General features: G+C 41.7%; 1 protein-coding gene across 1 annotated transcript; it reads left to right on the forward strand.

Annotated features, from left to right (window-relative positions):
• The first annotated feature begins 9514 nt into the window (after positions 1–9514).
• On the forward strand, positions 9515–23701 carry LOC144894207 (uncharacterized). Its single transcript, XM_078786306.1, has 4 exons — positions 9515–9889; positions 12806–12928; positions 16480–16603; positions 23595–23701. Exons 1-4 carry the CDS (start codon positions 9590–9592, stop codon positions 23699–23701), a joined length of 654 nt encoding a protein of 217 aa, XP_078642432.1. The 5' UTR covers positions 9515–9589.
• Positions 23702–24592: the final 891 nt, after the last annotated feature.

Consider the following 24592-nt stretch of genomic DNA (forward strand, 5'->3'; position numbering starts at 1 on the left):
CGCACACCCAGCCAGCTGGCATGATGACAGTCGAAGTCGCCACATATGAGGAAGAGAGAGTTGGAATGAGTTGATAGAAGTTGGTCCATGTTGTCAGACAGTGAAATGTAAATGGAGTCATCACTGTTTGGAGGACGGTACAGAACACATATGAACAAAAGGTGGGAGCGGAGAAGAAGCCGTAGCCAGAGGTACTCCTGGGGGTGAGGTGGAGAGAGGGCAGTGACAGGAGAGTGAGGAAGAGTTTTTGATAAGGATAGCAACCCCACCACCAGGACGAGGCTCAGGTCTATCATACTGGAGGAGGGAGTAACCAGGAAGAGATATTAAGGAATCAGAGACATCTTGAAGGAGGAAAGTTTCTGTTAAGCAGATCAAGTCTGGATTGTCAGAAGCAACCTGTATGGAGAGATCAGTCAGGTTTGAGCGAAGGCCCCGGATGTTTGAGGTTCATACCGTTAATGAAGAGAGAGGGGGAGCATCGGGTACAGGACAGTGTAGGGGAGGGGTAGGGTAAGATGAAGGATGAGAGGGAGAGGTAGGGAGAGCAGTTGATAGTGTGTCAGAGATTACAGAAGAGTTACAAGAAAGGGAAGGATGAGGACGAAAGGTTTGATGGTGATGGGATGAGGCACAGTGAGGGTTGTTTGAGGGGGGGGGGGGGGTGGCAGAGGAAAGTAGAAGGTTGGGGGAGGTGGAGGTATGAGATAGAAGGGAGACAAAGTGGGGAGGAGGCGGCTTTGAGGAGGAGGGGGGAGGAGGGAGAATTGGAGAGGAATGGTATGGGAGGAGATTTGAAGGGGAGGGGTTGGGGGGAGTTTAGGAGGGGAGGGGCAAGGGGGGAGGGGGGAGTTTAGGAGTGTAGGGGCAAGGGGGGGATTTGGAGGGGAGGGGCAAGAGGGGAGTTTAGAAAGTGGATGATTAATGAAAGACGAACATTGGTAACAAATTGGGTTTATTGTGATTTTCAAGTTAGCGATCTGATTAAGAACGATGGAGGAGGGGTGGAATGAATGAGAATTTAGAGCATGTAGTGAGGGAGAAGTATAAGAGATTGAATTATTTTTTTTGAAGTGGAGTGAGTTGGAGAGGAAATTCAAAAGAGCCTTTTAAATAGGAAGAAAAACAGCGTGTTGTAATAAACCACTGAATAAAACTGCTGGGGAAAGTTTAAACATATTTAAATGATATTTAAACAGAACCGTGAAGAACAATCTTATATTCACAAAATACCAACGGGGAGAGGGCCGAGAGGGACAACCACGAGTCACGTGAACAGGGCAAAAGGTGGATGGCAAGGAGATAATGGGGGCGGGGCGAACAGCACACGTGGACAGAAGTACACGATGAGACAACAGCACACGTGGAGAAAGGAAAATAAATGTTTTTGGTTTTTTTTTCTTGGTTTTTTTTTTGGGTGGGGGGGGGGGGGGGTGGGATTTAAAACGTTAGACAAAGAGTAGATGTTTGGGGGAGAAGGGAAACATCTAAGAACCAAGCAAAACAAGAAGTAGGGAACTTAAGTTAACAACCACCGACGGGGGTAGCCTCAGGGTACAAGGCCGCACATGCGGAGCAAACAGAACACGATTAATTTATTACGAGTTACAGGAAATTCAAACCAAAACTAACTATAAACAAACAATAACGCATAGACGATAAAATAACGAGTTGAAATTTGACAAACACACAAATGGAAAAATAACTTCACTTTGGATGCCTGGAGAGAACCAAGCTTCAAGGTAGGAAGCTTCAACAACTAGGCCGCGCGGCACGAAATACTCGACTCGACTGCTGGTTCACTCTCGAGTTCAAATACTCTAGTTCACTCGAGAGTGAGATTTTCGGGGAGTGAGAGAATCCTGCTACACCGGCACAATTGTCCGATGTGACTGCAGGGCCATTTAGCACCCGGTGCTCCCCAATGGCCCAGGTGGCCTTTCCACAACTGAAAATTTTAAAATTGCCTGGATGACCCACAACAATGCACAAAAGGGCCCATTGGACTATGGGATGTGCGCTCGTATCGTTCAGTCTTGTGGTCCACTCATGGGGGGAAGATTAAATTTGGTTTAAAGTGAAGCTAATATATGTCATCACTATTATACCTTATCCCACATCCAGAAGTTGCACATTCGCGAAGGGTGTGGGCTCAAAGTTTTGGGGGTAAACAAGGAATTAAGGGCATGCATCGTCACTTCAGACCAAAATGTTGTTTTTCTACTTGTGTGCTCTGTATGTATTTAACCATTTTAAAAATATTAAATATGCAACTGGTGTATTTTTATTATAAATACACATCTGGGTAATAGAAAAACGTAATGTGCACAAAAAAATAATGACCTGATGAGAAAGGAACTATCAAAGTTGGTATAATTTTATATAAAATGTGTTCTGGACTATTTTGATGTAGAGTGTAATGTTGTGTGATGTAAATATGACGGTATGGACTATGGGATGTCCGCCCGTGTCGTTCAGTCTTGTGGTCCGGTTCGGGGGGGGGGACATAAAAAACAGTTTAAAATTAAGAAATAATTAAGAAATTACCTATTTTACCTTATCCCGTGAATATAATGTGCACATTTTAGCGCAATTCGTGAAATATAAGCGACTTACAATTCTAAATAGTATTGAACGACCTGCAAGCTTTCATCCAATGAGATATTATTTAAGTAACGTCTTCGGCAGCGTCTTCTTGTTTATCTAATAAGGAACGCTGTTTGGGAAGACGACGGCAAAGGCAGCTATTGGCATTTCATTGCCGATTTACGTAAACCGCGATTTTTTGGGTCACGTCCGACGTCCACAAACAGCTGATCGCATGTAATTATGTGTCGTAAGTGGCATGATGGCTGCGGAAAGGGAGAGAATTTCTCTCAATTTAAAGTGTATTTGCAACGATTTGGTGTTGCTGATGAAGATATAAGACCCTTCATCGAATCTTTGTGGGCTTCATTTTTATGTAGTGTTCATATTTGGCAAAATCTAGTCGGAAATCGGGCTGAAATATCCATGTTTTGTGCAAGAACATGGCGGCTACATTAACGTTCCTACACCCGAAGACGCTGGATTTCATCGGCGATGCTACCAGTATTTTACCGATTCTTCGAAGCAGAAACGGGGCTTGGTTGCAAAACAAAAGCAAGAAGATAAATATTTTGCACCTACGTTGATATCCTTGTACAATAATGCCATAAACATCGGCAGATAATACTGCACATGTGTTGATGTGATCGAATCCATGTGAACATGTTCAACCAGCTCTTTCATAAATAGCATGACTAGTAGTAGTAGTAAAGCTTGCTCGTCCGTGATCAATATGTTATCTGTATTATCATGTTTGTACACAAGAAAATCTCATGGTTTGAACTCTGTCATGCAGCGGAGCTACGCCCGATTTTTCAGGGGCACATTTAACATTATTAAATCATTTTCTTGCACCTACTTGTCAGGTGTGTGCGTCAAAATACAGGTAAAATCAAATGCATTTATTGAATCACGACATTGAATGTATTAGTTTTCTTAAATTTTTCGTTTAAAAACCTGTTGCACAGCAGAGCCATGTCCAATTTTAGCAGTGCATACATTTTCTTGTTACCTTCTGTGCATCCTTTTACACCCAAGACCTGTTAGTTTTCTGACACCTTTTTTAAAAAGCTGTCACACAGCGGAGCTACGCCCAATTTTTCAGGTGCACATTAAGTTCCTTGCTCGATTTATCTACATTCTTGATACAGCCAAAATACATATTAAGTTTTCCAAAATGTTTTGTGTAAAGGGAATGTCTGTGGGCAGACAGAAATTGCAACACACTGCAGTGGCCTATGAGGCACTTAATTTAACTGTAGTAATTCAAATTCAATGTTTGAATCAACTGAATTTTAGGAAATAAGCCATTTTCCTGGATATCTACTGAACCATACATCAAAGATGATGCTAGAATCATGAAATGCACCTTAAAAGCAAATGTTTGGATTTTTTAAAAAGTAGACATGGATCTACATCACCACATGTAATGGGAGGTGATGCAAGGAATTCTAAAATTGAGGTAAATTTGTAACATATGTAGGTCAGGGGGTTTTGAGTTATGGTCATTGTCAAAATGTTATCCAAACCCCACATGTACATTGACAATTCATAGTCATACATGACAAAGTTTTGTAAATGTATTCACTCTTCTACATGTATGACGGATCAGGTACATGTATACATTTTGTAAATATTTCATTTATTTTTAACAAAAGTCGAGACGCCAGATTGTATTTTTTTTTTGTGGATCAATGAGATATTGATAGCCAGATTTCAGATTTTATGGATTTCTGATTTCCAAATTTTACTTCTCTAGTAGATGTACATACAAATGATGAATTGTAAAAACTGTAAAAAAAAGAAAGAAAGAATGTTATTCAAGTCATTGATTCATTTATCAATTCAAGTTTATTGATTGACTTTACAGCAAGAAAATCACTCTTCATGTAAATGTATTATACAAATCATGAATTGATTGACTATAACAAGAAAATATTAATATTGTAAATGTTAATATAAATACAAATCATAACATGTTCAATTGATACGAGGAGAATTCAATTGTAATGCCGATACATTAGAGCCCTAATTATTCTGTTATACCAGGAAACCTGTGTAATCAAACTTTCAAATACAAAGTTTCTCCACATGTTTCCAAACTATGTACGAGTCGAGTCACAAGCATAGTAACTCCTGAATAAAATACAAATACCATGTAGATAACTGTCAACCGACTATATCTGTTGAGTCTACCGTCATATTTACATCACACAACATTACACTCTACATCAAAATAGTCCAGAACACATTTTATATAAAATTATACCAACTTTGATAGTTCCTTTCTTATCAGGTCATTATTTTTTTGTGCACATTACATTTTTCTATTACCCAGATGTGTATATTTATAATAAAAATACACCAGTTGCATATTTAATATTTTAAAAATGGTTAAATACATACAGAGCACACAAGTAGAAAAACAACATTTTGGTCTGAAGTAACGATGCCCTTAATTCCTTGTTTACCCCCAAAACTTTGAGCCCGCACCCTTCGCGAATGTGCAACTTCTGGATGTGGGATAAGGTATAATAGTGATGACACATATATTAGCTTCACTTTAAACCAAATTTCATCTCCCCCCCCATGAGTGGACCACAAGACTGAACGATACGAGCAGACATCCCATAGTCCAATGGGCCCTTTTGTGGATTGTTGTGGGTCCTCCAGGCAATTTTAAAATTTCCAGTTGTGGAAAGGCCACCTGGGCCATTGGGGAGCACCGGGTGCTAAATGGCCCTGCAGTCACATAGGACAATTGTGCCGCTGTAGCAGGATTCTCTCACTCCCCTAAAATCTCACTCTCGAGTGAACTAATCCGAGGACTGGCACACTCTCGAGTGTAATTATCCTGGGACAGAATCACTCCCCCTGTCAGGATCAACACACTCCCTCCAGCATCAAAGCACTCCCCTTTAGGATAAAGTCAATCCCCCAGAAAGAATGGAAAGATATATTTAGTTACTTTGGAAATATAACTCAGGATGTTAGATATCGTTACAATGATCAACAGAGCTGTTACTATGTATTCTAGTGTATATATACGGTATGAGCATGTGCATCATATTGTCGGATCTTAATATTCAATTGTTGAATACATGTACTATATTTGAGCCCATCATTATTTCAATACAACAAAAGAAGACACGAGTTCATTTATGATCATCACAGTTTTCAAATGATTCAATATTTACATTGCAGAATGCATGGGAAGGGTATTTCGGAGCATGAATATATTGTTAACGATTTTAGAATATCCTCTTTTGGTGAATTTAATTTAATTAAAAGGTTATTTGAAAACATTGTGAGAGATTTATTTAATTAAACAAGAAATATTAATTTAGCGGTGAGTAAAAACTTTTGCTTTATAGTAGTTTTAAACATTGTTTAAACTATAGCTACACGTACTTCAACTGAGATTGAATGTTTTAAAATCACGTGAGTACAAATATTTTTGTAAAGACGTCCATCAGTAGTCAGTAAACTCGGACCTACCTTGCTTTTCCTTGTTTCTTGTAGTCTTGCGCTTGAAGAACAACTCTGAGTTGATGACTGTAAAGTTTGCCGCTGTCTGTGGAAAGTTTCACTTCTTCCCACGATCACCAATGCGCATTGCAGGGTATTCATGAGTAGAGAGGAACGTGCGTGTAGCGTCGAAATCCATCATTGAAGATCGAGTGGAATAAATATTAGCCGCTTCATACTTATGTAGAATTACAGATGAAAATACCCCCGTCCCTTCTCCAACAGACATATCCCGCCCCCCCCTTGTCAAGACCTCGATTGAGATACTAACTGTGAGAACAACACTCCAGGAAATCGCGTACTCATGTTGTCTGAAAGAACACCAAGTTCGCCAATGATCATGGTTTGTAAGATATGGTATAGTTTGTAAGCAAAAGATATAGGAAGCATGCAATTCACGTTATCATTGACAATGAGTATAAAGTGATCGGCAAACTGTCAAAACATCCGAATTAACTTGTAGCAAAAGTGGACCCAGTCTACCCTGGATCATACTCGATCCAATTAAGGATTAAATCTCAGTGCATGGATGATGGTGTATGCATGGAAGATGAATATCATACATTCATGATCTGTCCATTGTATAGCCAAAGTGCAGTCAAGTCAAAGTTTATTCCATGAAACCCCTCACATTGCTTCATGGAAATAACTTAAATTCATGAATATAAATGGCCGCACAAGAAGGTTTGTAACCTCATTTAAAATGCATCCATTCGATTCAATAACAGCACAATGAGTACGATCTATTTTGTACACCCATGGGAACACTACATGTGCTCTGGCCAATATACTTAGTTCGATTCTTGGATTCTTATCGAAATGATTAAACAATATTTATTTCCACAAATGTGCAGTGCGAATATGTCAATGAAATACAAATGAATGGAATGAGCACTGAAACATTGGGACGTTTACAGTACGGAAATGCAATAAATATTGTAGGTGTTGAGTTCAGACATCGTCATTTAACATCGCTTAAATCTATTAGATTAGACTTTATTTTGTGAAATTTGTGAATATTATTATACTATACATTCATATATCCAGTTCTTGGAACTGCTCAGAAGCGCTCGTTTCCTGGTTATCGGTACCTGAACACACCTTTGCCAATATACAAACATTTGAGTAACATTTTAAAACCCGTATTTGATATTTCGTAAAAGTGCAGTAAAGTTATAGAACGTAACTTAAAATGACATATTATGTTGAAATGAAAATATCCTTTTAGTATAAAACATCGTAAATGTATCGTAACGATTACTGCGAATGCTCTAATATCAAAATATATAGTTATTTGAATGTTAAATTTATACTTTTCTTTATTTGATTTGCCCAGTTTAACACGGGGATGCGAAAAACATTGTATTTCTATTTTTAGGGAGAGACGTTTACAAAGGACGTCATTCTGCGCTGTTTATCAATTCATTGATCATTTTATGTTCATATTCATTAACTTTGTCATGGTTGTTTCTAATTACCATGCAATAAATATTGTTTAAATCACAAAATATATAGGGGGAGTGTTAGAATCCTGGGGAGTCATTTGATCCTGCAAGGGGGAGTGTTAAAACCCAAGGGGAGTGTTAAAATCCTATGGAGAGTGTTAAAATCTTAGGGGGGGTGTTAAATTCCTCAGGGGGCGATAAAATCCTAGGGGGGGGGGGTGTTAAAATCGTAAGGGAGTGTACAAATCAAATGGGGAGTGTTAAAATCCAAGGGGGAGTGATTTCATCCTATGATAAAACCACTCTAGAGTGATTTTATCCTGGGGAGTGATTCTATCCTCCTACACCGGCAGGTAATGCGACCTGACAGATGGTACGAGCCAACTGTAGATATCATCGTTGTGGCGGCAGAAGCAGTAGATAGGACAGCCGGCTTCAGCAACGTTTGAGTGTTCGACCTTCATCATGGAAAAATGTCAAATGTGGATGGAGGTTATGTTTACACCCCTGTCTGTTTGTTTGTCTGTGAACAAGATATCTAAAAAAGTTGTGGACTGATTCAGACGAAATTTGGCAGAGAGGTAGCGTGTGTGACAAGGACGAAATGATTTGAGTTTGGTGAAGATCCTGATCCGGCTACTAGAATTTTAAAGTGATTCTTCACCATTGGGAGAAAGGGCCAAAAACGATACATAGTAGGATATCTTAAAAAGTTGTGGACGGATTTGGACTAAACTTGGTGGACCGGTTGGATGTCTGACAAGGAAGAATCGATTCGATTTTGGTGAAGATCTGAATATGGATTCGGATATGAGAATTATTTAATTTTTAAGTGATTCTTCACCATTGAGTGATCGGGCGAAAAGCGATTATATAACATGATATTAAAAAAAGTTATGGACGACTTATGACTAAACTCGGTGGATGATTTGGTTAGGTGACAAGAACAAGTTGATTAGATTTTGGTTCAGGTCCGAATCCAGATCCGGCCTATCAGTTGGATACAAAACAAACTGTTTAGCCTGGTGGAGGTATGCGCTCTACCGAGTACCGTTCTAGTAAAACAGGTTTTAATTAGTCTGATTCGGCCACAACACCATTTTAAAATTGAACTTATAGTGAAGAAAAAGCAGCGTCGACAATGCGAGGCTACAAAATAAGACTTCAAATAATTCAAAGAAATGCATTCTGGGTATGTTAGTTTGTGGTCGACTGCTTAAATACGCTCAAAATTTGTATCCGAGTGCTGCTGTGAGTGAGGATAAGCTATGAATGCATAAAATGTAGCGCTTTGAGCTAATTCTATCAGGATTAAAGTTGGCTCAAAGCCACAACTGCTCCTTGATGATGAACCACAATAAGAAGCTTTATGTGTATCTGCCAGGTATGTTCATCTTGAAAAGCAAAGATGTGGATGTGAGACTTCAATTTCAAAAGCTCAAGGTGGGAATTTTGATTTTCCATTTCATTATCATTTACACAAACATTTCATTGAAATATATTAATAAACGACAATGTGAGTTTTCAAATATCCTGCATATATGTATGTCGATTATTTTCATGCTTTGTTGGCTGTTTTTATTGCAAATTAGCTAAAGTACCTGCCATTGCCTGGAGAAATGCAATTAAACACTATGGTAATTAAATGCGTTGTTGATAACAAATCACTACAACCTCAACATATGATCTTCATAACACATATTACTCGATCTCTCAGGAAAAAAAAAAACCCCCCACGCAGTGTATAAGCACAAGACCCGATCAGGCCTGAAGGCCAATTATCTGGTTTCATCTGGGGTCAAATTTTTTTGTATCCAAACATAGCCCTTGACCTTCCTCTGGATGAAAGAGGAGGCCATGCAATGTTTGGTCGCACTGGATCCTGCTTAGAATGGACTTATTACACACACACACACACACACACACACACACACACACACACACACACACACACACACACACACACACACACACACACACCCTTTCAGTTTGGCTTCCCATGAACACAAATGTGCATGTAAGTTTGATTTATGGAGTATTTGAACATTCTGATTGATATATTATCTCTTGCAGGGAAGGATGCAATAGAACTTGAGTCATTCAGATTGAACCAGCAATGCAGAACCGAAGAAAGACAAAAACTGTTTGATATGGCTGCGAAGGAATACGTCAAGGTTACGGACACACGAGAAAAAGGTGGAAAATGCAAAAAGGTATTAGAAAAGGACGAGGGGGCCGAGGAAAAGCAACAAGTAAGACAAACAATGGAATCGGACAAGGATTTGATGGCGTACGTGGACAAACTATGCAGTGAAGATTCCTTAAATCAGGTAAGTTCTGGTTCACCCTCCCCACCCCACGCCCCCCCTCAACCCCTTTGTTGTTTCTTTGAGGGGAAAACGGCTGACTAATAAATAATAAATAAAGCCACAGTTTAAATGTTGATATTCTCAGGGTTATCCATGATTTATTTATCCATCCGCATATTATGATGTACCTGTTGATTAGATGAGGAGGAAAGTGTAAGGCTGGTTGGAGGTTTACCTGTTTTTGTATGTGCCGGGCAAAAGATGAGACTAAATCCGTGAATGAGAATCTTCATTATTTTTCAATGTAACCTCAATTAGAAGGTCATCACCTGCTTCTGTGCAGTTTGAACAGATCAAATTAATCAGAGCTCCAACATCCTCGTACTATTAATGTGCAATTGGTCACCGGTTTTGACACCAATACCATTTTTTCCCGAAGGAATGGGGAGGCTATTGTGATCAAAATGTGTGTCGGTGATTGTGTGAATAGAACACACACACACACACATATATTACACACACACACACACACACACACACACACACACACACACACACACACACACACACACACACACACACACACACACACACTTTTGCATCCTGACTCTTCCACCCTTTCAGGTTCATAATAGACAAGGCATTTTTACTCGTCGCTTGATGATGGGTTAAAATAAAAGATAAATATGTACCTCACAAACATTCTGCTCTATTTACTCCATGTATGCCCAAAGTCATCTGCCATCCGTGTTTGAAAGTTAGTTAACACCTTTCGCCGCCAGTCGGCCATATTGGATCTGATCTCAAAAAAGAATGAGGTGCATATGTAAGCCATTAATTCATTATCTGTGTGCAAAGTTTGAATAAAATCAGTAAATACATGTCCGAGAAAGGGTTGAGGACGTGTTCAACATCGGGTTTTTTTACAACTAAAATGGCCGCCAGTTGGCCGTCTTTGATCACATCAAGTGAAACAAAATGATGTGCATATGTACACCATGTATCGTCTTTTTGCCAAGGATGAACACAATCGGTCCATCCATGTCCGAGATATGGTTGCGGACAGACCCACGCACGGACGAGCTCCAATCCATAAGCCTCCGTTTCGGACTATCCAACGGGGACTAATAATTGTGAAAATGAAGTGAAGAGGGATGGGGGCTTGGGAAAATATGGATCAGAGATGGGTTGGGGATGAAAGGGGGAAAAACGGGGATTTTTTTTTTTGTATACAAGATCGAGGCTCGTGTAAGAGCTACTAACATCAATCACAAAAAAAAAACAGACACACAAAACATACAAAAAAGGGAGCGGGAGACAAGATGGGGAGAGATGGGGAAGCACACAAGTACAACAGCAGAGAACAGGGACATCGGGAGATCTGTGGGAGGGAGAGGGCTTGAGGGGAGGAGGCATGGGAATGGGGGTGGGAGAGGTACAAAACACTGACACTGCTAGGACTTCCAGGAAAGAAGTCGGAATTTCAAAAAAAGTGGATCTGGAGTGAATTAACGGGGGTAGAAAAGATCAAGGTTTTGGATGGGGGAAGATAAGAGATGGTGGTGAACAGCTGTTTTAAAGACCTGGAGGGAGGAGTGGGATTGAAGAGAGTGGGGGAGTTTGTTCCAGAGGCGGGAGAAAAGAGGAATGAAGGAGTGAAGGTGAACAGAGAGTCTTGATTTTGGCAGTTTCACCAGAAGAGGTCTGGCAGTTTCACCAGATCAGTGCGTCAAATGGTTCATCAAGACGAGATCCGGCAGGCAAGTTCAGTATAATTTCTGTACAAGGTATGGAAGGAATCCCCCATCATGGATGAGTATTAAAAGTGGTACAAAAGGTTTAAGGAGAACGGAAGTTTTCAGAAACAGAAAAGTACAGGTCGACCAGGCACAAGTGCAACAGATGTTTAACGTTGAACTAGTGCATCAATCATTTCAACAAAGTCCCAGAAAATCAATCGGACACACATCTAGAGAACTGGGACTACCAACCACCACTGTACACAGGATTTTGTATAAAAGACTGAAGCTTTATGCCTATGAGGTACAGATTCTGCAAGAACTCAAACCAAATGACGGATACAAACACAAGGCGTTTGCCTTGGAAATGCTCAGTCACATAGAGGATGACGAAGATTACCTGAAAAAGGTCATGTTCACAGATGAAGCTTGATTTCATGTATCGGGGAAGGTCAACCAGCACAATGTGAGGATCTGGGCCTCTGAAAATCCCAACGTGGTCATTGAACACATATGCGCCAGTGCAAAGGTCAATGTGTGGTGTGGCCTTCTCCATGACCACTTGGTGGGTCTGTTTTTCTTTGCGGAGGATACAGTGACCTCAATAATTTACATGAACCTGTTGGAAGGGTTCGCCTTCCCACAGATTGAAGACTTGCAATCAGATGTCAATTTTCAACAGGACGGTGCTCCCCTTCATTGGCCCGTAGTCGTTCGAGCCGTCCTAAATGAAAAATTTCCAGGTCGCTGGATTGTCCGAGACACACCAACTGCCTGGCCCCCATAATCACCAGGCATAACCCCCCTTGATTTTTTTTTCTGTGGGGTTTGTCAAAGATGTTGCGTAAAACACCCTGTACTCATTTTTCCCATCTCACCAATATCATTCATACATCCGTTGCCAAGTTATGCTCTTCCATGCTACCAGCTATTCTATTTATCGACCTAATAAGGTTTGGTTCTTCCAATTATGTATGAAACTGTAAAACTAAGATTATATACTGCACTACACAGCTTGTGTGCATTTGCACTTCAGCATTATCGTTCTTTAATACAATGAATGGTTCCAATTTGTTTTTTGTCCAACCTCTTTCCTTACAAAATTGCAATGTTAAATAAGCTTCTTTCTACAAAGGCCTAGTTTGCTTGTGGACAAAATACAGCCATGTCACTGTCTATACTTTCCTTTGCTGAACAGGTGGAGCAGGAGATTGATCCAGGATTCTTGGAGTACATTTTAGAGGAAGGTGGAGAAGAAAAGAAGAGGCAGTTAACGAGGTGGATGAATAGTATAACATGTGAGACGACTCTGATAGAAGAGGTACAGACACAGCTCATTCTATCCAACTTAGGTCTTTACTGATTACACCGAGGTTCGATAGAAAATACATGGCAAGGATCAACGTCGTGGATTTCAAAGCAAAAATATTTAACTAACATATTTTTTTAAACATCACTATTGTTACATTCAGGGTTTGGGATTTTGATGTAATTCAGGTTTTAACATTGCTCCATTCGTGGTAAGGCTGGTAAAAAAATTTTTCCTGTTTATCATCACTTTTTTTCAAAAAAGTGGGTAGGGCGGGAGGTTTTTTTTTTTTTTTTTTTTTTTTTCAGAGTGAAATTTTAATGGATTATTCAACGCACAATATGTTTTTTTCTTAAATATACTTGATCGGACATACATGATGAATCATGTTCTGATTTCTAAACTAGTAAACCTTCGTAAGTACGCACTGATACGATTCAAATAAAGAAAATAAAGAAACCTATGTCACATTGAGTTCCGTTTACTTTTAATATTTGCTGATACATATAACAATGGTCGACCAAAACTTCGGCTTTTAAGAATAATGTCCGGTTGCCATACATGTATCTATCAGCAGCTATTGCCATATAGCATTCATACATATTTGACGAGAATTCCTCGCCACGAAATATCACTTCATGGTACCGGTACGTGCATATTGAGCAGTTTGGTAAACATGGAAGAGGACATAAACCACATCAAAAGAATGTCTGATTCACGTTTATATGTCTATCTATCAGCAGCTACTGACCAGCGTTCCACATTCGTGTTTATACACCTATCAATCAGCAGCTACTGCTATTATAGCACTCGTACATGTTGAGTAGAGTTCAACACCAAGAGAATGTTGGTTGCCGTTTATTCATGTATCTATCATCACCTACTACATGTAGTGGTAGCGCTCGTTTCATTTTTGACGAGAAATCCACAGCAATAATTATCACGTGAGGCTCTCCCGTTTGCCGATGATATTTGGCTTCTCCTTCAGAATACCAACTGCAACTACTTCTTGAACTTCCGAGTGGGCCTCTTCTCGGCAGTAGGACTCTTAGTCTTAGAGTCTTACCGCAGGTACTGCATATCGGATATGACTCATCTGTGGTACTCAGCTCCTCAACACAGCCACAGAAATAGCACACATCTTCATAGCCAGCATAGCGGTCTTCATAGCGGTCCATGTAAATAGCGAGCGAGGGGGAAAACCCGCACACAAAAACATTCAACAACAACAACAACAACAACGTACATTAAAACGGTTATATTTCTTACCATCAAGCGTTCCTGACACGAGCTCATAATACAGTTCGTCCAGTGATATTTTCTGGCACTTTGACACCAACCCAGGCCTTTAGAACACTGCACGTTCGCCGAATTTGGCAAACAACGAACGCCATTTTCTTTCAAACTGTCGCGCACATGTAACTTGGCTCAGACTTGGCTTTGTACACGAGCACATACACAAAGACTTGGCTTTGTACGCGAGCACATACACAAAGACTTGGCTTTGTACGCGAGCACATACAAAATTCGAACCTGTTTTCCACTGAGCGGGAATGGTACTGACTTCGTGAGGGAAAAAAAAAAAAAAATTTTTTTTATGGGCGGGCTACTTTTATGGGGCGGGCGGCGATGATAAACAAGAATTTTTTTTTAACCAGCCTAAGGATGTAGAATGACTCTTTTGTATTGAGATTAATGTTGAGAGAGTGAGAGAGATAGTCCTTCATGTGTTGCGTATTACCTCCTCAAACCCCGGTTACGGTGCACCTCCGAGTCTGGAGCGGGAACACGGCAGAAAGATTTGATATTTTGCGTGTTCTAATAAACCATGGTAAAACCACACCAAGGCAATTGTAGAACAAAACAAGTAATTGCATTAATAACTCTCACAAACAGAATAATAACACTATTAAAGAAAGTACCATGAAAATGTCACTTGCATCAAATGAACAATACATATGATGGTACCATCATTCCACAATGCTCTCAAAGCAATGAACTCACGATACGCCAACCGTGAGTAGAATGTAACATTCCCCAAAGTCCAGGCACGGATCCCCACACAGGGTGAAGGTCGAGGTCGTGCAGAACGGCAAAACAGGCAGGCAGGTATTGGGGCGGCTGTGGATGAGGAGTTACGAGGTGAAAGGTCGATTATGGGAATTGAGCCGATATGTAAACCAACGGCAATCAACACGATGAGGTCGATATGGAAATCCCAACGGCAAAACAAGATGCACCAAGCGGACAGCCTCTTCTTCTTCGAGGACAAAATGGCATGTAGGCCGGTAATGGAGGCGCTTGATTTGTCCAACGATGACTCACACTTGGTGATAAAACCTGAGACGCAGGTGTAATTGCACTCACAATATAGGACGATGTCGCAAACAATCCCTTTCACAGGAAACCTCAACTCATTCGCGACCAATATATAAAAACAAGTCTTCTCGCAGCCTCGACATGACTCAGCTCTCTCCTCCTCTCTCTGCCTATATCCATCTCTCTTCTTCCGGTCTCTTTGCCACGTTTTCCTTTTTCCTTCACAAATATTTATTTTTACCTTTTACTAAAGTCATCTCCATTTCACACAAAAATCTTAACAATATTATCTGAAACAAAAATCCTACAAGTATATAATAACAACAATTGACAAAACTCAGGTGGTTTGATATCCGTTTGTTTTGTCATTAGTGTTAGCTCTTACATGAGCCTCGATCTTGTATACAAAAAAAAAAAAATTTAAAAACAATTTGCTGTTAACTGACGCTCTCCATCCAACTTAACAGCTTCAGCAAAACTGCAACGAAGAATGGGAGAAACTCTCCAAATCCAGATGTGCAAATCTGATACACACATAGCCAACAAGGCTCCAAGCTGTAATCGCTGACAAAGGCGCTTCTACGAAGTATTGACGCAGGGGGCTGAATAATTATGTAAATTAGATATTTCTGTATTTCGCTTTCAATGAATATGTAAAATTTTCTAAAAACACGTTTTCACTTTGTCATTGTGGGTTATTTTGTGTAGATTGGTGATGAAAAAAAATCTCAATTAAAGCTATTTTCATTTCAGGCTGTAACAACAAAATATGAAAAAGGGCAAGGGGTATGAATACTTTCTGAAGGCATTCAGATTAGATCGTAGCTGCTTGTTTCACACATTTAGTGAAATGTAACGTTTGTTCCAGGGGGAAATGTGGATCAACTGCACATGCTGGATAGTGTAGCATGTTTTCTCATAAAGAGAAAGCGTTGTTCCATTGATGAGCTCTTACACGAGCCTCGATTCTGTTTTTACATTAAAAAAAAAAATTCACTGATGAGAAAACGTTCCTTTTATCTTACAGTATGTGGATATCGAGTACAACATGGAAAATCTAAAGGTGTTAGCAAGGGATTCAATAATCTTTATGCCCTTTGGTTTAAAAAAAAAGCATGACAGTTGCCCGTCTACACTGTACCCAAATATCAATGAAGTATCTCATGAATAATGAATACTGTTTCACTGTGCTTATTTTCTACAATTGAGAACCTCATGATGCATGTTTGTGTTTGTATTTGTAGAGGATTTCTCAGCAAGTGGTGAACAGTTCACAAGCATTCCCGACTGAGGGTGAAGAGATCCCACCCATCCTGGAATGGTCAGAGGGGAACAAAGACGATTCACCTGGGCAAATCGATGATGCGAGTAGGAAAAGGAAGAAAAGGTTACCACAAACAAGTGGGAAGAGTAGAAGAGTAGATGGAAAGGTGGAAGTACATGGCAGCAAAAAACAAAGATCTTTTGCAGGAAGAAAGTTTAGTGAAGGGGAGAGTTCAGGGGTTGGAGCTAGAGGTGGTAGCGAAAAGAGACGAAGAGGAAAAGGGTGGAGGAATAAAGGCCAGCAGATTGGAAACGGAAAAAGACAGTGTAATGTTTAAAGAAGCAAAGAGCAAAACTTGTACTAGTGTAGCAGCATAGCAAACCTGTTTAGTGGGGCGGCTTAGCCCAAATATTCAAAAGAATTGTGCATTTTGTGATACAAGCACCAAATTTGGCACAAATGTACATTAATATGTTGCGAACATTTTCAGATATTGGGCCACTTGAAATTCTCTCTTTATGTCCGCCATATTGGATTTCAAAATGGCCGCCACTTGAAATCTACATTTGCTATTATCTCTGGACGTAATGCAGCTATTGACTTGATTCTGGTATCTAAATGTATGTTTTTGGGGGCAAGGAATCCAATGGTACCAATTTCAACTTAATATTATCTATCACAGTCTGTTATATAATTTTATTTGGAAATTATCTAGGCAAATATTGGATTCAACACAATACTTTGAAAAGAATGTCTTAGTTCTGTAAATGTCTTAGGTATAATACTGACATGCTACATGGTCTAGTATTTGAGGAGACGGAGACACTGACCAAACCTGACCAATCAAAGAGAAAAGACATTGGGAGTGGGTACAGTTCACTCGCAGAGAACTTGGTCAAATTCAGTGAACTTGGAGAGCTTCCAGGATCATTTCACCTGGAAAGACTCGATGATGGTCATGGCATTGAAGCTGCGATGGTTGCACACGGTGCAAAATATCATCAGACATGCAGGCTCCAGTACAACAACACCAAACTGCAGAGAGCACAAAAGAGAGCACTCAAGAAAGAATGTGAGAGCGATGAGGAACAAGCTGCATGCAAACGCACCAGGTTACATTCACGCTCATCGAGTACAGAGAAGAAGGTCCCAGAAAATTGTTTCTTCTGTGAACAACCTGCTGGGGCTGACAGTCTTCGGAAAGCTGCAACATTCCAAATGGACAAACGGGTGCGTGCCTGTGCAACCCTTCTTGGTGATACAGAACTGCTGGGCCGTCTCAGTGGTGGGGACATGATAGCGTTGGACGCCCAGTATCACCCACGGTGCTTGATAGGACTTTACAATCGCACAAGAAAGGCCCAGTCAACAGGATCACAGGACACAAAACAAGAGCGAGCAATGTCGGCAGTTGTCTTCGCTGAACTCGTCCTCTACATTGAAGAAACCAGACAAGATGAGGAGACGGCACCAGTATTCAGATTGGCTGACCTTGTCCAGCTCTATCAGTCCAGAATGGAACAGCTAGGAGTCCAGCTCGACACGAGAGTCCACTCCACACGACTGAAACAGAGACTGTTGGCTCAGTTTCCTGACATGCGGGCACACACCAAGGGGAGAGACATCCTGATGGCATTTGAAGAAGATGTCGGTGCTGCTCTTGCCAAAGCCTGCGAGCTGGACAGTGATAGTGATGCAGTCCATCTTGCCCATGCTGCACAGATTGTTCGCCGTCACATGTTTGGAGAAGCCAAGCCCTTCACAGGATTCCCTGAAGTATGTCAAGAAGAATCTGTGCCACCGTTGCTGCTTGCCCTAGTCAGTATGATCCTAGAGGGACCCAGTATCAAGGAACAGATGGCAGACACTAACCCTGCAGCAATTGCCACAGCTCAGATACTGAAGTTCAACAGCATCAAACACAAGCGAACACGTGGCACCACATCATCCACCAGTGTCAGGCACAGTGTTGCACAGGAGACCCCACTTCCAATATACATAGGGATGATGCTGCATGCTCATACACGCAAGAAGGAATTGGTCGACAGACTGTCACACCTTGGCCTGAGCATCTCCTATGATAGAGTGCTCCAGCTCTCAGCACAGATGGGCAACAGTGTCTGCCAACAGTTTCACAGAGAACGAGTGGTCTGCCCTCCGAAGATGCATGGCAAAGTGTTTACAACTGCCGCTGTAGACAACATAGATCACAACCCCAGTGCAACAACATCAAAGGACTCCTTCCATGGTACCGCTATCTCCCTCATACAACATCCTTCTTACACTGGTGAAGGAGTGGATCGGAGTATCGTCATTGTTGGAGGATCTGGGGATGCACGGTCCAAGACAGTCGCCCCCTTGCCGCACTACTACACTGATGTACCCCCTGTCACTAGCAGCATCAAGAAGTCGCCTGTCCCAGCTGCTAAAGTGGCGTCATTGACCAGAGGAGACTTCAAACAGCAGACTGATGAAGAATACCAATGGCTAGGCAATGCAAAGCGAGTCCTGGAAGACAACACTGGTACAGTGGACAATGACAACACATCTTGGGCTGCATTTCATGCCAGCCGACAGCCACCAGATGCTCGAGTCATCTGCCCCACGTCGCTGCTTCCACTCTTCCTGGAGAGTGCCCACACAGTGGCCATGATCCGGCACTCAATGGACGTCGTGAAGAATGCTGTGGAACACCTGAACTGTCAAGGACTGGAGAAGGACAGTACACACCTTACTGGACCAGGCTAACTGAGGCAGCTCACAGCTGCATTGAGCTGGTTTCTTGCAAGTGCAAGAAAGGGTGTGTGTGAGGCGCTGCAAGTGCAAAAAGGCTGCCCTTCAGTGCACAGCCCTCTGTGTGTGTGAAGGGGACTGCACATGACGATGAGTCAACAACATACATGTACTTGTGGCAATGCTGAACTTGTTAACATGACACTGTTTATGTACACGTATCTTCAGTACCGGTATATACCTAGCCTCAGATACCAGTACACCTAGCCTCAAATACTAGACCATGTAGCATGTCAGTATTATACCTAAGACATTTACAGAACTAAGACATTCTTTTCAAAGTATTGTGTTGAATCCAATATTTGCCTAGATAATTTCCAAATAAAATTATATAACAGACTATGATAGATAATATTAAGTTGAAATTGGTACCATTGGATTCCTTGCCCCCAAAAACATACATTTAGATACCAGAATCAAGTCAATAGCTGCATTACGTCCAGAGATAATAGCAAATGTAGATTTCAAGTGGCGGCCATTTTGAAATCCAATATGGCGGACATAAAGAGAGAATTTCAAGTGGCCCAATATCTGAAAATGTTCGCAACATATTAATGTACATTTGTGCCAAATCTGGTGCTTGTATCACAAAATGCACAATTCTTTTGAATATTTGGGCTAAGCCACCCCACTATACGTATATGTAAGATAGAGAGAGTTGAGCTTAAGAGTTGTGAGAGGGAAAAAAGAAAGAGAAAGGCAAAGATGAAGAGCAACTCAGCAAGTAAGCGCAGAAGATTGAGATTCTGACAATTGGATTAGTGACTGGAGCAGGAAGGCAAGAATCTACAAACCAAATGAAGGAAGTGAAGAGTAAAATGGTTTATGTACATTTTGGAATTGAGAAAAGGCTTTCAGTGAAGAACAATATTAAGATAGAAAGATTTTATTAAAATGAAAACTGTTATTTCAAATTTCGATAATAAACAATAGATCACAAATTGTGTCATGCATGTCTTAATACACGACAACCACACGCCGAATACACAACCACGACTAAACCTTTAAAGCCCCCAATTATTTCCCACTTTAGTGTGGGGTCGGCTACCTGATTGCTGACGGTATAAAGGGGCACTTGAAAATAAATTATCACGTGAACAGATGATTGCTGATAGTTTAGCTCAACAGAAAACAAATGCATGGAACTTGGCATTTTTAACTCACCTGGACTCTAGCACGGTGAGCTTATGCGATCGAGCAGTCTCCCGCAGGTAAGTCAGTCAGTCAGTGAGTCTAAATACTTGTCAATGTCGCTTGAACCAAACACGATTTTGATGAAACTTGGCCACATATTTTGTCTGATGCCGAACGAAGGTGCACTGACCGCATCAAAATCTATGCTCATTAATGGGTTGAAATCAGGCCTAAAACAATAAAATAATTCCGCCCTAACCTATAGAGGGCATTGCATCACCAGAATAGCCCGCACTCGACCAAAAACATGACCTGGAACCGGTAAAAACATGTATCGCTGTATTCAGCAGAGAGGGGCTCACATTCAACTGATCACGGCCTGTTATAGATATGAGGGCTGTTATAAATACGGGGTTTGTTTGATTTTTGGGGCCTGGGTTTTGTCAATTTTTGCTAATGTTCAATTCGGAGATCACTTCGTCCAGCGTAATGCGACGGTTTTCCCTCAGCACGCGTCAACTCCTGCAACCATTTCTGGTGTGTCAGCTGTGTGAGGTTTTGCTAAATCACTCCTCCCATCAGTCATGGAAAAGAAAATGTGTTGTGTTTGAGTGGAAGATTTGAAACCCTTTGTGATTCTTCCCAATCTAAATCCTCTGTCTTTCTTTCTCTTCCTATCCTTCTCAATCAATGTCTCTCTCACCACACCTGTGAATAACCTCTTTTTCATCTGTGTTGAACCATCCTCCCAACAGAGACAACTCTATCTACATCTACATCTGTCTCAGACAACATGGACAAACTTTTAACCACTCATCTCAACTTGATTGACTGCAAGGAGGCATCTCTTCAGGACTGGTCTCCCATATCTATTGCCCCTGACATTAATTCAGCTTGGGAATTCTTCCACAAAATCCTGCTCTCTCTCATGCACAGAATCACCCCATCTGTCTTCAATTATCCTACCCTTCTTCCTGCCCATGGTACACTGAATCCAGTAATGAAGTAGTTGCTCTGAAACAACTTGTCTTCTCTTCCTGGAAGGCAAATCTGACCGAAAGCAATCTCAGTGCATTCCAAAAATCCACAATAAGCGAGTCCACTCTCAAGAGAGCCAGAAAACATCAATCCAACCTCAAGGATTAACTTTCACATTTATCTCCCCCCTCTAAATCCTGTTGGCACTTTGTTGAGTCTGTCTCTGATGCATGCTCTCCTTCCATCCCTTCCCTCTCTTTAAATGGCACCACAGCTGACAACTTGTGAGAAGGCCGAATGCCTCAATTTTTTTGCTTTCAAATCTTGTGTCCTATCCCCCCTCTCTCGGTACCCACTCCACCCAATCACACACAACCGCTCCCAGACTCTGTCTTTTGTACCCGAGAACGTTATTTCAACCCTCGACTACGATTCTGATACTGAACTGGACGGTATCAACTCACATGTCCTAAAAACCTGCTCTGTTGCTCTTGCACTTCCTCTCTCTGCCCTTTACACCCTGTTATTTGTACCAGGTAATCTTCCATCTGCTTGTAAATCTGCAAACATCTCTGCACTACATTAAGAAAAGAGGAAAACTGATCAGCTTTCTTACAATCATCAGCAAGGTCATGGAATCCATCAGAGTAGTTAATATGAAATCCTTCCTTTTCTCCAACAACCTCATCCCAAATCGCCAATTTGGTTTCAGACCAGGTCACTCCACCTTGGACATGCTGCTTCTACTTACCCAACAAGCCCTCAATGTCAAACATGAGATCAGGGGCATCTCTCTGGATATATCTCATGTTTCTGATAGAGTCTGGCATTCTGTCTTACCCTCCAAACTGTCTGCCTATGGAATCCAAGGCCAATTCCACAATGGTTTGCTGATGTCCTCTACTCTCATAGCCAATGTGCGGCACTTGACGGAATCATTTTATCTCCTCTCCCTGTCAAGGCTGGAATGCCCCAAGACGGTGTTCTCGGCCCATTCCTTTCCCTGATCTTCATCAATGATCTCTCTGACTCTCTGGAAAACCCCCTTTATCTATTTTCTGATGGTTCCACCCTGTGCAATGACATCCCTCATCCTTCAGACAGGCAGGCAGCAGCCTCTTCCCTCTCTTCAGACCATAAAAATATCACAAACTGGTCAAACACCTGGAATATGTGTTTCAATCCAGACAAATGTCATACTCACGATCTCTCTCTCTCTCTCTCTCTCTCTCTCTCTCTCTCTCTCTGAAAGGACCGTCTGGCAAACCCTCCCATCTACCTTCTTGGCAATCGTCTTGAGGAAGTTCAGTCATTCAAACTCCTGGGTCTCACTATAAGCCATGATCATTCTTGGGCAAACCACATTTTAAAATTGGTGTTCAAAGCCAGCTGCTGACTGGGCATCCTCCATCATACAAAGTCCTCCCTTGGTACACCTTAACTCCGATCCACCTACAAGGCCTTCATCCACAGTTTGATGGAGTACTGCTCTACCATCTGGGCTGGCTACCCTGCCTCGCACCTTGCTCAGCTTAATACAGTGGAATCCAAGGCTCTTAGGATCATTGGAATCTCTCACGCTGAAGCAGTCCATCACTTAGCCATTGCAGACAACTCTGGTGTTCTCTCTGTCTTTTGGGTCTTGCACCCTCTGCTATTGCCGTGCTTTGTCCTCCCCAGGTTTCTACAGGGCTCACACGGTCCACCATCAACCCCCTTCTGGTGAACCTACCAAAATCCAGGATTACTGCTCACCTCCACTTGTTTGTTCGTCTTTTTCCCCACCTGTGGAATCAACTTCCACATCCCTCTTCAATCTCATTCTTCCCTTCACGTCTTCAAGACAGATGTTCACCACCATGTCAGACTGTCCCCAATCCTAAAGCATGATCTTCTCGAAACTCAATAACCCCACCCAGTTCACCTCTCCTACCAATTTTCCCTCCTTGGAGTTGACTTCTGTATCCATTTTGTCCACCCCTTGCATGCGTGTTTTGCGTCCTGTTTATGTCAGTACAATCCCGATCCGTTCACTGTACTGTACTAGCTCTTCCATGAGCCTCGACTTTGTAGGCAAAAAAAAACCCCATTACAAAACCCACATTACAGAACGAGTACAATCGATTATCAGCATCAAACAGCGCAGACCATGAATACAAATCCCATCAAGCGACAAACATTATCACGCAGAGCCAAGCCGTGCACCCTGGTCGACAGTATCACTGGAGGAGCTGGAATTGCTCAATGAGAAGCCTGGTGATGGCTTAACGGTTAAGATGGCTGGCTTGAGATCTTAGAGTCCTGAGTTAAATCCCGTCGTGCCATTGAAATAACAAGGTGGGTTCATTCAGCCTGTCATCCTTCTGAGATTGGTAAAATGAGTACCAGCTTACTGGTAAAAGGGGGAAAATTGCATCAGCGGCACAGCCGCACCTCCAGAAATAATGGATCCAAGCAAGTAGCCACAGGCTGCATACGAACCACCACACAATGAGCATCGCTGGGAGACAGGACAGACCAATGGGGAGACAGCCCTCCAGTTGGTTCGAACTACATGGAACAAGAATCCAAGGACCAAAATAACACTTGCCAGTGCAGTTTGATGCTGGTCGGTCCCTAAACTCAGCCTCTCGCCGGAACAATACAAGGCAGGAGAATCCAAGAGCTCAGGACTTTTTGCCCACGACTGGGGAAAGTGAAGTCAAGGATGAACCTGTGAGGCTGAATCTCCGAGAACGAACGGGTTGGTGACGTGGTGCAGTGGAGAACTGACGGGCTGTGGCGTTTCCCAGGATACACTGGCCAAACACATTCACTTTCTGTCTGTGGCGTTCATTACATCTAATTTGTTCACTTTGAACGCACAAGTACTCAACCATACGCCATCATTCCTTTATGGGAATGGTTTACTGACTCGCATATCACAATTTCTTCTAACACCTTAAAGCAGCTCTCCCTACAATGCGCACCACATCCTATATCCTTCTCTTCTTCCTCACCCTCCCCTTATTCACGTTGGGCCCAACCACCATTGGGACCTGCCAATACACCATCTTCCTCTCTCACTATCATTCTTAACTGCTTTTCCCCAGAATGATGAGGCGCCTGCCGTGTGTAGAATCATGAGACATTGACTGGCCAAGAGGGCTTACAAGTTAGGGGTAAGAGCTTTCTCGTGTGACACTGCT

This window comes from Myxine glutinosa, chromosome 11 (genome assembly GCF_964187855.1).
Source record: "Myxine glutinosa chromosome 11, kmMyxGlut1.1, whole genome shotgun sequence".
Classification (NCBI taxonomy): Eukaryota; Metazoa; Chordata; class Myxini; order Myxiniformes; family Myxinidae; genus Myxine; species Myxine glutinosa.